Below are 12,248 nucleotides of genomic sequence, written 5' to 3'. Positions count from 1 at the left end.
CAGCACCAGACAGGCTTGTAGATGAAGTGTACGCCTGAAGATAGATATCGCCATGCTGCCTGAGAAGGAACCCGCTAACTCACGCCTACACCCACAGATAGTTTCCTAATACTTGAGCTTGAGCAAGGTATGAAGATAACTTTTTTTGGTAAGTTGCGTTATATAGCCCCAGCATGCTTTGCTGAAGTGAAAAGCACCAGCAGAAGTTGATGTGAAACTATGAAGTGAGGCCATCATCATATTATGCTTGGCCGACGGGGGCAAAAAATGCAGCAATTTCCAAACGCTTCAAGCACAGAAATGATTCAAAAATCGCACAATGCAACACATAAACACATAAAAATGCCATGAACACACAATCCACCAAAACAAACTGCATGAGAAAAATGGAAGTTCATGGAACAAAATGGAAGTTAGCCAAGCCACAACAAACATTTAGTTGCTACATAATACTGGCAACCCTGCAGCATTTCCGTCATGCAGTTGTTTTGGTGGGTTTTATGTGTTCTTGGCGTTTGTCGCATTTTTTTTTTTTTGCATTTGTTTTTCACCCTGTAGTGTTTGTGTGTTTTTGGTTTTGGATCATTTCTGTGTTTTGAGCATTTTGGATACTTTTTAGCGACCTTGAGCACAGTCAAATATCTTTTTTTATCTTTTTTTTTTTACCTGTTTTAAATGTGGTCATGGCGGCACGGTGGTCGAGTGGTTAGTGTGCAGACCTCACAGCTAGGAGACCAGGGTTCAATTCCACCCTCGGCCATCTCTGTGTGGAGTTTGCATGTTCTCCCCGTGCATGCGTGGGTTTTCTCCCACATTCCAAAAACATGCTAGGTTAATTTGTGACTCCAAATTGTCCATAGGTATGAATGTGAGTGTGAATGGTTGTTTGTCTATATGTGCCCTGTGATTGGCTGGCGACCAGTCCAGGATGTACCCCGCCTCTCGCCCGAAGACAGCTGGGATAGGCTCCAGCACCCCCCGCGACCCTTGTGAGCAAAAAGCGGTAGAAAATGAATGAATGAATGAAATGTGGTCATTAGCCGTTTCTGAACGACCTCTGCCAGATACCAAAACGCTGGCCTAACGCTGCCTAACTTAAGCAGCTCTTGAGCAACAAGAGCTCCAAACAGGCCGACCTGCTGTCGCCGAATGGATGGGGGGACGGAGTGGAAAAACATTAACAGTTGATACTACCTTTAACGGACTGCAAATATGCAGCTCGTTTTGGATACCGGTGAGGAAGTGTTGAGTCATTTCAAGAAGCAGAAAAATGTGACGAATAGAGCTACCATGCGCCACATGTGTCTGGCTCTCTTGTCCTAAGTTCGATCACAGTTTAATGGGAAACACAGAAGTTTGTCTGTCCCCTTTTGGCTTCTCCTTTATTTCCTTCTCTCGGTCTGAAGGAACACAGAGGTGGAGATTGGCAGAATTGGGAAGCTCCAACTGTAACACGGGTATCTTTCACAAAGCACTCCGGTAGCAGTTTGGGGAAATAAAAAAGCAGAGGAACGAAAAGGGGAGCTGGAGCGGCGAATGGAACAGACTGTGCCTGTTTTTCAAGCCAACTGACACATGCTGTTTGCTTCTTGCCAACATTCATCGTGTCAACGTCTTTCTCGTCTTCTCTTTTTGGAAGCTCTGGAGAAACTCTTTCATATTCTTCATGCTGCTGATCGGCTTCTTTTAAGCTGCGCGACCCTTCCTCATTTTTCACTTTTGTGTCATATGCACCTCTGTTTGCACTTGAAATGCACCACACAATCCTGCCCCAGTTTCACCACCTCCACGGCAACCCCAAAAACACAAACTCGGTGAAGCAGATGGTGCACAACGACAAGAAAGTGCCAATGAAAGCCGTTGTTTTATGCCTTAACGGTGTGATTAAGTGGCTGGATACGGAGCGGAACAACAAAAACAGAGCATGGCAGAGGAGGGGAAGCGGAGGATGAGGTCACACTTGTTTTTAGCGTCCTGGCTCAGCTCGGAACAGAACGTCTGTTTTTGCAGGAATAACTGTGACCTTGGCGGCAGAATACTCAATATTTGACACTTTTGGAGGACTCTTTGAAGTTTTCTCAGGCATTGTTTATTGTTAGTTGTACTTACAGACAGAACGGCTGTGTTTTACATATACGGGTGCATCTCAGTAAATCACGGTATCCTGCAAAGGTTATTTGAGGTGAAGAATTGAGAGTCAACTCCCATGGCGCATGTCGACTCAACTGTTTATTACCTTGTTGGGTTCCTTTTTCGTGAGGAAACAATGGCAATAAAAGAGAGACGGCAATTGTTATTGGAGCTAATCGATTTTACATAGGGCAATTTTATTGCAGATATTGATTGGAAATCATAGCAGAAGGCGTACAAGCCGACCAATCAAAGACCTAAAGATTTTTGAGGGTGGGTGAAGGGCTTGGCGAGGCATGAGTAAGGCTGCGGAGCATATGATGGTGTTTCAGCGGAGAGTGGGCACCAGGAAATTGCAAGACTCTGAATTTTTCAAATTTTCTAAGAGGTACAGTCTATTATCAGAATTACTAAGAATTTAAGAAATATATTATTTCAATATTTCACTCATATGTAGTGCAGGGGTGTCCAAAAATAGCCAGTCGGGGATCAGTTGCTTTTTATTTAATTTTTAAGACTTTTTACAATAATAAAATAATACAGTAGTACCTCGGGTTTGTGCGGATTTGTTCTAAATCAGGGGTCTCAAACACGCGGAAAAAAGGAAACAAAATGCCAAGAATAAAGCAGGAAGTGTCAGCACTTTTTTTTTTAGAATAATATTGTAAACCAGGGGTCTCAAACACGCGGCCCGCGGGCCAAATGTGGCCCGCAGGACACTAGTTTGAGGCCCCCGCCTTGATATGAAAGTTTAATGTTAGTGCGGCCCGCATGCTGTATGGTATCATGTACCCAGAAAAAAATATTACGTTTGATTAATGTTCATGTTAAAGGTTAAATAACCGTTAATAGTTATGTGGAAGTGGTAAGTTTTTGGCTTTTTAAGTTTAAAGGAAATAACTTGGAGGCTACCGTTTAGGTCGCTAGCTCTCTAGTTTGCGAGTTAGCATGTGTCTCAAGACCCTGCAGTTGCGCAATATGTTGTAAATAAAAAGAGTATAAATGTGACTATAGTCGTGTTTTGTCATGTCTACAGGGCTCTAATAATGCTTTGTTCATTTTAATCTGAAAAAAATTGCCGTTTTATTATTATTTTATTTATTTATTACTGATTGATTGATTTTCTTTATTCTTGATTTGTTTATTTTTCATCTTATTTTGTGCAGAAAAATTAAAATTAAGATATTTGAGAACAGTGGAATGTTTTATCAGAGCTTTTATTGTAGAAAATCGGAACCAAAGCACTGAAAAAGTTTGTATATTTTTCTGTTTTTAATAAATGCGTTTTTTTTGGGGGGGGGGGAACCTGATGCGGCCCAGCCTTGCCCAGACCCTAGCTCCAGTGGCCCCCAGGTAAATTGAGTTTGAGACCCCTGGTATTGAGGTAAATATTTGGACACATCTTCTGTACTGAACCGATTGAACTACTAGGAAAAAGGGAACTTTTCAAATATTATATTCTGATTTATTGAGATGCACCTTGCAGGCTTCCTTAATTAGATATACAACAATTACGGATTCAAATCATTTCTGTCAACCTTCCCCAGCAGTTTAAAAACAGCATGACCCCTTTTTGCCTGTTTCCTTGAACCAAAATAAGGGATTGAGTTCCCATCGCAAAAGCATGACAAGATGTTTTTCCACCACGTGGAGCTTTGGAATAACATCTGATCCATGTCTCGTATTAGTGCCCTTTTATATCTTCCCTGCAACACTGGCAAGCAAGGTGATGAATTGATGCAGGAAGCACTAGATCTTGTGGATCCCGCAGAACCTGTCAAATAAAATCCAAAATCTTCTCAGATTGCACAAAGACACAATGCAGCAGTGTAGCTTTTGTATGGGACACAGACATTTTGTGCAAGCAGAGCTTAGCTGGTTTCAGGATCCTTTCAGGAGTGGCTTCTGCAACCACAGAGCCTTTGGAGCATCCAAACGTTGTCTCACAAAAAAATAGACAAATAAAAGGGCTCTATTTTAGCTTGGGGGGCTAACAAGGAAGACTCTCAATTATTTAGAGTCCACAGTGGAAAAAAAAAGCTGCCTTGTTTTGCTTTAAATGTTTCTGGTGGTCATTAAACATCTCCCAAGTTATCGTAGATAATGTCAGGTGATCTCAACGGCGTCCCTTTGGGTTGATTTAACCAAGATTTGGAAGGTGAAGCTTTCTGTTTTGACACTTTGCTGTACAGATCCTTGTCCCCTCCGCCCATTTTGCCCCAAATGTTGTTGTTGTTGTTGTTTACATTACTGACAGGGCCGCCATTTTTCCCAAAAGGCAATGGTACAGGCTCCTTACGAGTAAAATGGCCCCTGCTGGGTTTGGGGGTGGTGACAGGTTTCGGCCATCTTGGAGCCGGAGGGTGTTGTGCTCTTCGGTTGGTAGGAGAGTGTTTGTGAGGCTCTGCATGGGTGGGGGTGCTGTAGTTTCCCTCCAGTCCTGTCAGGGGCGCCACTGTTTTTTGGCCGACATGCTCGAGATGGCCTTCATCATAAACACCCGTGCCCCGATGTGGTGCACAACCCTCCGGCTCGTCGTAAATATGTTCCATAGCAGTGGGTGCTCCCTCTGCCTGACCTCCAGGGGGTCTCCTGTTACTGTTCAGCACTCTGCCTCCACCTCTCCCACGCCCCCCTGCATTGGCCGATCCATTCAGACTTAGCTTGCTGGTCTTGTGGCTCAGCTCCATGCTGATGTGGTCGTAGACGTGAGAATACAGATCAGGGACTTTTCTGTGGTCGCTGCTTCCATGGTGGTGCTCTGCTTGGGCTCCACCAACGGAGGTCTCGTCACCGGCTGTTCGGAGGCGAGGTGTTGGTACCAAAGGTGTGGATGTGCTGCTGGATGCGTTCTGGCCCTTGATGCTGTCCACCGGGTCAGAGTAGAGACCGTCAGCAGCGTGCGGAGGCAAACGTACGGCATCAGCTGGTTCTGAATAAAGAGCAGCTTGTTCATTAGCCGGAGAAGAACACTTTGATGCCCCTTGACCTCTCGGGGACCGTGGAGGTGTGTTTCCTTCGCTCACAACCCCGAATATGGCTGGTAATTCTGGTAAACTCCTTCCTTTGTGTCTCTCAGCCACACCACTTCCTTGCCCTCTTCCTCCGGCTCCGCTATCTCCTCCCTCTCTTTTCCCGAGCACGCCGTCTGCAGAGCCGGGCTTGCTTCCACCCGAATCGCCATCGGCCTCCCAGCTACTACAGCTGCTGCTGTCTCCACTTCCGGGTACGGTGGTGCTAGCATTACGTATGTGCTGCAGTGATGGCGGACACTCTGGGTCGAAATAGATGGGGCAGCTCACGGGACGCTCCTCAGCCAGAGCCTTTTGTGACTTGATGGCCTGGTCCACAAGTGTGAAGATCTCGTTGCCTTGCTTGGTGTCGAAGGTGAAGTTACCAGGGCCCGAGTCACAGCGGCGGCCAGCCTCGAAGGAGAACATCACCTGGAGAAGAGTAGCATCGGTCAATTTGAGTCACGGTGTGACGTCATGAAGAAGAGGCCATCTAATTTGCTACTTCATTCCACCTTGATGACCATTTCTGGAGCACCATGCTGTCTTGACACCATGCAGTGTCATTTTTTTTATTTTTTATTTTTTTTAAACGTCACTTCTCAATTTACAGCCAGTGAGCGTCAAAACCACAGACGCTAAAGCAGAAGATGATCTGACCAACATGGAGTCGTGTTCATACACCCTACCCGATCACGCCCGTATCTCCTCAGCAGCTTGTACGGCCAGACGAAGACGTTCCTCTTTGTTTTGGGGTCTTTCAAGACCAAGACGTTGCTTTCAGCTTTCAGCCAGTAGTTGCCTGCCAGCCCACAGCGACCTGAAGCCTCGGTCCACTGGATGCCCACCCAAAACTCATTTACTATGGAAAGAAAACGAAACACAAAATAGGATATATTTGCCAGATATCTATACTGATTTTTTTTTCCAAGATCATGAATTCATTTTGTGATCTTTGCCATTAATTTGTTGTTCCTGATATAACCAGAATAAAACAAAGGACAAGGATTTTAGGCAAAAAAAAAAAATCAACAAATTATTTGTGGAACAAAAATATAAACACAACAATATAAGACAATGTAATATTATCAACAAATTCATTCATTCTCTACCGCTTTTCCTCACGAGGGTCACGGGAGGTGCTGGAGCCTATCCCAGCTGTCTTTTATCAACAAATGAAATTACTCATTTGTTTGAGCAAAAACTACTATTGCGACCAGTCCAGGGTGTACCCTGCCTCTCGCCCGAAGACAGCTGGGATAGGCTCCAGCACCGCCCGCAACCCTCGTGACAAAAAGTGGTAGAAAATGAATGAATGAATAAATGAACTACTATTGCCTCTCATCCAAATCCTTTTCTCCCCCAAAACTCTCCTGTGTAACAATATCACAATCCAGTGGAAAGCCGGTTTTCGTTATTAATCCATTCCAAATCTCACAATACCTGAAACACTTTTCCCCGGAGGAAGCAATGAAAATCCAATTATTCCGTTGCGGACACCATAAAATGTTAACACAAAACATTTTTAATATAGAATGACTATTATTTTACATGCAACTTAAGAAATTTAACATTATAATCAAATACTGTTCATCAGCTACTTCATCAAAATGCCGGTACTGGCAACTCTCCTCGGCCCCATGGTGTGTGATTTTGAAGCCGTATTCAATAAAAAGAAAAATTTGAGCACTCAAGTTCACGTTATAGTACATGGGCAAATTGACTAGTTTGTGTAACAGTCTCATTTCAATTAGCCTCATAAACTAAATATGGCACGATTTCTGAATAAATGGAGTAATCCGTCCACATCTTCATTAATATACCGCAAGATTCAATGTGCCAAAAGGTTTTAAAAATACCACCGTTTGTATTTCAAAACAATATTGTACGATAACCGAGACAGTGTATGAAAACTGAGGTTCCACTGTATATAAATATCAACAATGTAATAATATAAAGAACAAAAAACCAACATATTAAAATGAACTACCAAATATCAATGCACCCACGCCTACTTTGTGTTAGAACATTCTTACCTTCCTCTCTGGAGTAATAGATGAGGTTCTCTGACATTTTCAAGTCCTGGGATCCACCATCACATTCACCAACGCCACTGCTGTTGCCGCTTCCACCCTGGGGAGACAAAAAGATGTCGATTTTATTGACAAGACCAACGTTAGCCATGTTAGCCCTGCACAGAAGATAGTGAACGGGTATCGGCTTGAATGCACTGCGGCTGATTATCTTCTGCAAACCAAATTACTTCTAACAAGAGACTATTAGCATATACTGTAAGCAGGACCTCTGTGATGTAGTATGGATTGAAAGTCATAAAAAGTATTACCTGAAATGCAATGTCACACATGGTATCCATCCACTCCTTGGCAGTGTTCTTCTCAGCAGCGAACACATGCGTCTTGTCGATGGTCTCCACACAGAACACCGCCATGTTGTCTTTGGGACAACTCTCCGTCAGAGCAGGTAGAATAGAAATGCACTCTGACAACCGAATGATCTTCTTGTCCAACTTTCTTGTCTTCTCGTTGGAGGTGCCGCCCGAGCCGCCACCCGCTCCTCCCGACCCATGCGAGTCGAAGAACTCGAGGCGGGCGATGCCGTTTTGGCTAGCCGGGTAGAGGACGAACCAGTTTTTCTTCCATTTCTGACGGGTACAATAATAATAATGTCAGTCGATATTGTTAAACATGATGCTTTTACAGGGGAAACCCGCTTATCTTGATGCTTATCTTGATGGCTGATTGACGTCAATGTACTGTAGGCGGTTGTCAACACTGCCGGAATTGAAACCGAAACAAACCAATGACATCAGGAAACGAGGCAAGTATTTTTGAACCTACTGCTGTTGGATTGTTTTGTTTTCAAGTGATATTGTAGCGATGGGAACAATGTGTTTGATTCAGGGATTAGGCCAGGGGTCTCAAACATGCGGCCCGCGGGCCAAATGTGGCCCGCAGGACACTAGTTTGAGGCCCCCGCCTTGATATGAAAGTTTAATGTTCATGTTAAAGGTTAAATAACTGTTAATAGTTATCCTCCCTATCCATGTGGAAGTGGTAAGTTTTGGACTATTTAGGTTTAAAGGAAATAACTCGAAGGCTACCGTTTAGGTCGCTAGCTCTCTAGTTTGCGAGTTAGCATGTGTCTCAAGACCTGCAGTTGCGCAATATGTTGTAAATAAAAAGAGTATAAATGTGACTATAGTCGTGTTTTGTCATGTCTACAGGGCTCTAATAATGCTTTGTTCATTTTAATCTGAAAAAAAATAATTTGTCTACCCACCAACTATATGTGGTTTCTTATTGGTTTTTATTATTTGCCGTTTTATTATTATTATATTTATTAATTACTGATTGATTTTATTTATTCTTGATATGTTTATTTATTTTTCATCTTATTTTGTGCAGAAAAATACAGTAACATTGGCATATTAGCTGCAAACTGTGATTAATCATGATTGATTAATTTGAAAAGTGTGATGATACTGATTAAAAATGTAATTGACAGCCATAAAATAAGGCTTTCGTACATGCGGAAAACTTTCTTCTAGTCTCTAACAAAAAAAATAAATGGGTTCATTTTCAAGCTTATTTAGCACTGAACAGGAAGTCGCATTGTGCCTGTTTAAAGGGGAATTGTACTTATTTTGGAATTTTGCCCATCATTCACAATCCTTATGGGAAACATGAACACAAATGTCAACACAAATGAGTTAATATGAGTTAATATGAGCTAGCTAACACGGAAATATCTATTTACCTAAGCAGGTGGAATGGGATTTGATTTGTTGTTGACCGACTTCAGTGAATTCCACTGTAATTTGTTTTCTCTACGACTACGACATAACATCTGCAACCTAAACCAGGATTATTCCGTTTTCATCTGCCAGTGAGAAAATTGGGCGGCAAGGCAGGAAATGGGCGACGGGAAAAAACGGCCAAATAGAAACCAAAAATGTTGCCACATCCATCTGTGTTGTTCAGCGAGAGAACAAGATTCAGGAACCACATGTGTGGGTTTCAGGCCACATGCCGTGAGCAACGCCACAAATGACCACTTTTGCATCACGCTGACAAACACAACTCAGCTCAACCGCATTTCAAGAGCCATTTTCTCCGTACAGCACAGAGTTAACTATACAGGTTTCAAATTGGTGACAGCGTATTTTTCATTTATACGGCATCGAATCCGAGAGTGGAGATTTCAGGGCAGGAAGCGGGACCAAAATGTTTTGTCGGTCCCATGTCATATGACCAGAAAGAAGCACGCACCGAGACAAAGACAGTCTTATAGTTGCTGTGTTCTTATCTAGTGGTGCTTTTAGAGTCAGCAATACTTAAGCAAGTGATGAGTGTACACTGTGACTGCACATTGTGCAAAAAATGTGAATCACTATTTTTTTTTGTTTAGAATTGAGATCGCGCATGTTCACGGCCATGTGCTTACATTTGAAAAAAAAAAAAAATTACCTAAGCTAAGCTCAGCATGATGGTTATGTTTTTATTAGCGTTTATCAGTTTGTTTGTCTTCATAATAACTTGAAAAGTTCTGAATGGATTTACATAAAATTTTCAGGAATGGTCAGAAATGGTTCACGTTATAGTACATGGGCAAATGGACTAGTTTGTGTAACAGTTTCATTTAAATTAGCCTCATAAACATAAAGTATGGCAAGATTTCTGAATAAATGGAGTAATCCGTCCACATCTTCATTAATATACCGCGAGATTAAATGTGCCAAAAGGTTTTAAAAATACCACCGTTTGTATTTCAAAACAATATTGTACGATAACCGAGACAGTGTATTTAGATTTTCATCAAAATCATCATGCAAACTGAGGTGTTTGAAAACTGAGGTTCCACTGTATATAAATATCAACAATGTAATAATATAAAGAACAAAAAACAAACATATCAAAATGAACTAACAAATATCAATGCACCCACGCCTACTTTGTGTTACAACAGGGGTCTCAAACGTGCGGCCCGCGGGCCAAATGCGGCCCGCGAGACGCTATTTTGAGGCCCCCACCTTGATACCAAAGTTTAATGTTGAAAATGACAGCTTAAAGCTGTGTGCACACCGGACACAATTAACATGATTTTGCCCCGCCCATACTGTTACCCTACCCTGTTACCCCGCCCTGTTTTGCTTTGGATTAGCAATGAAGCTAAAGGCTTATGACGCTGGGTACAAATAAATGAACAGGAAATTATTTGGAATAAAATGGAAAATACACGTCAAGATAAAGCATCTCATCAAACATGTTGTTAAAGTTACGACGCTGCTCCCAAATGGAACTGAGTACGATGCTAACTTGCTAATTGGGTCAAATTATTACGTTTCATTAATGTTCATGTTAAAGGTTAAATAACTGTTGGTGGTGAATTTTAGGGGTGATCCAGATCACCGTCTGGATTTGGAATTTTTTTAAAGGATTCTTTAACATTGCAAGAGAAAACCATTTTCGGCATTTGTGCAGAGCACTTCGGGGAAAAAATTACACAACAAATTTCCAGCATGTTTTCCAAAATATGAAAAACTGATCCCAAAAAAAATTAGAATTGTTATTTTTTTAGTGTAAATCACAATATGGGGAGAACCACAGCGTTTTAGCAAGTGCTTTTCTATTTATAATTATCATCATATACATATATTAGACTCAACATTTGTTGTCCTGCTTTAAAGAAATTTCCAATGGTCTTTCATCCTGGATAAGAGTGTTTTTTTTAACAGAAATTAATAGAGAAAAAAATAATAAGCCATCAATTCCAATGCTCGGCACACTTCACTTCCTCACTCTACTGCACATTTATGCACATCATAAATACGGGTCAAAAGAAGAAACGGTTAATAAATGCAAATGCATCAATTGCAGGCTAGTAAATGACAGTGTGCCTTGCTGGCCAGGGCAGTACGTTCAACTCACCCTGGTCGGCTTGGATCGCCGGATGAACGGTAGGTAGGTAGAGTGAGGAGGAAGTGTTAGCCATCATGGTAACAACCTTGTGTAAAATGGCAGTATTTGTATGTAAAAGTTCAAATTGATATTATAGCAATTATTATTTTATTTTTTTCTCTCGTTTTCTCTATTATCTTGTTCTGTTCTTTAGTAATCGGCAGAAGATCATTGGTAAGTTTCAGCAAAGTATTGCTTCTCAACCAAAAAAAGGCGAGAACAAAGGCTTAACTTTCACTTTGACACAAATATAGCCATATATATTTATATAGCAATATATGCTGTATAAACAACTATTCCACAACATAAACAACACTAAAAAGGTTTTACATGAAAATAATTAATGTTCAACTATTTACATATTTGGAATATGCGTGCACACGTGTGAATGCATTCAAATTTCCCTTTTTTTTTTTTTAAGATATTATAGCAATTACACTGCATGCAAATCAATATATATTGTTTTTGTACAGCCCCAGTTTACTGTACCTGATGCTGTCTGACTGATTTTCTAAGATGGTGTTTGAATCTATGAGAAATGTGTATGACATTGGTTGCTCATAATTGTTCCAATGTGTGCTTTTTTTTTTTGTTTTATTTGTCATGGGCAGAATTTCCTTCTCACTTGGCAGCTCAGAACAGAAAGTCAGCATTACTAATTTCTGGTATTTATCAGCCAATACTGACAATGTGACTTTATTTATAGAATTAATTTCAATGTATTATTCACATTAGATTTGAATAATAATACTAACTGAAGTTTACCTTGCCAAACTTTTGATGCTGCACATAGAGTTGTCCTTCCTTAACGTGGGTATCCATGTCCAACATCCAGCTCGTCCTAAATTTGAACTTGAACTTGACAGAAAACAAAAAAATCACTCTTCTGGTTGTTGTTCTTTGAAGATCTGCATCCATGAACAACTTCCCCAACTTCTCTCACTTCCGCTGCTCGGGTGTGAAGAGGCGATAACGGTATCTTCGGGGCGCGGTGAAGAGAAACATGTCGCAGGTGGACTAAAAAGTCCAACGTTATTTAGGTGATCCAGACTCGATAAAGTAAACAATAAACTCCACAAAGTTGAGGTTGACTTGTCGACTTGACGCATGTCAAAAGTCTGAGGTTGGG

The 12,248-nt window shown here is 41.4% G+C and overlaps 1 protein-coding gene across 1 annotated transcript; it reads right to left on the bottom strand.

The window, feature by feature from the left end:
* Window positions 1–2,066: 2,066 nt before the first annotated feature.
* Window positions 2,067–12,248, bottom strand: dok1b (docking protein 1b). Its single transcript, XM_058066390.1, has 5 exons — window positions 11,885–12,248; window positions 7,486–7,803; window positions 7,178–7,274; window positions 5,831–6,003; window positions 2,067–5,573 (listed from the first exon to the last, which is right to left on the bottom strand). The coding sequence occupies exons 1-5, from the start codon at window positions 12,035–12,037 to the stop codon at window positions 4,206–4,208; spliced, it is 2,109 nt and encodes a 702-aa protein (XP_057922373.1). The 5' UTR covers window positions 12,038–12,248; the 3' UTR covers window positions 2,067–4,205.

The sequence above is a fragment of the Doryrhamphus excisus genome, chromosome 3 (assembly GCF_030265055.1).
Source record: "Doryrhamphus excisus isolate RoL2022-K1 chromosome 3, RoL_Dexc_1.0, whole genome shotgun sequence".
Lineage (NCBI taxonomy): Eukaryota > Metazoa > Chordata > Actinopteri > Syngnathiformes > Syngnathidae > Doryrhamphus > Doryrhamphus excisus.
The sequence above is the reverse complement of the archived record's forward strand: the minus strand, read 5'-3'. Positions and strand labels throughout refer to the sequence as shown.

Coding starts and splice junctions, on each gene's coding strand:
- dok1b (XM_058066390.1), bottom strand. CDS start 12,037: ATGGATGCAGATCTTCAAAGAACAACAACCAGAAGAGTGATTTTTTTG. Junction 7,804..11,884: donor AGCATCAAAAGTTTGGCAAG/GTAAACTTCAGT, acceptor TGTACCCGTCAG/AAATGGAAGAAAAACTGGTT. Junction 5,574..5,830: donor GGAGATACGGGCGTGATCGG/GTAGGGTGTATG, acceptor ACTCTTCTCCAG/GTGATGTTCTCCTTCGAGGC.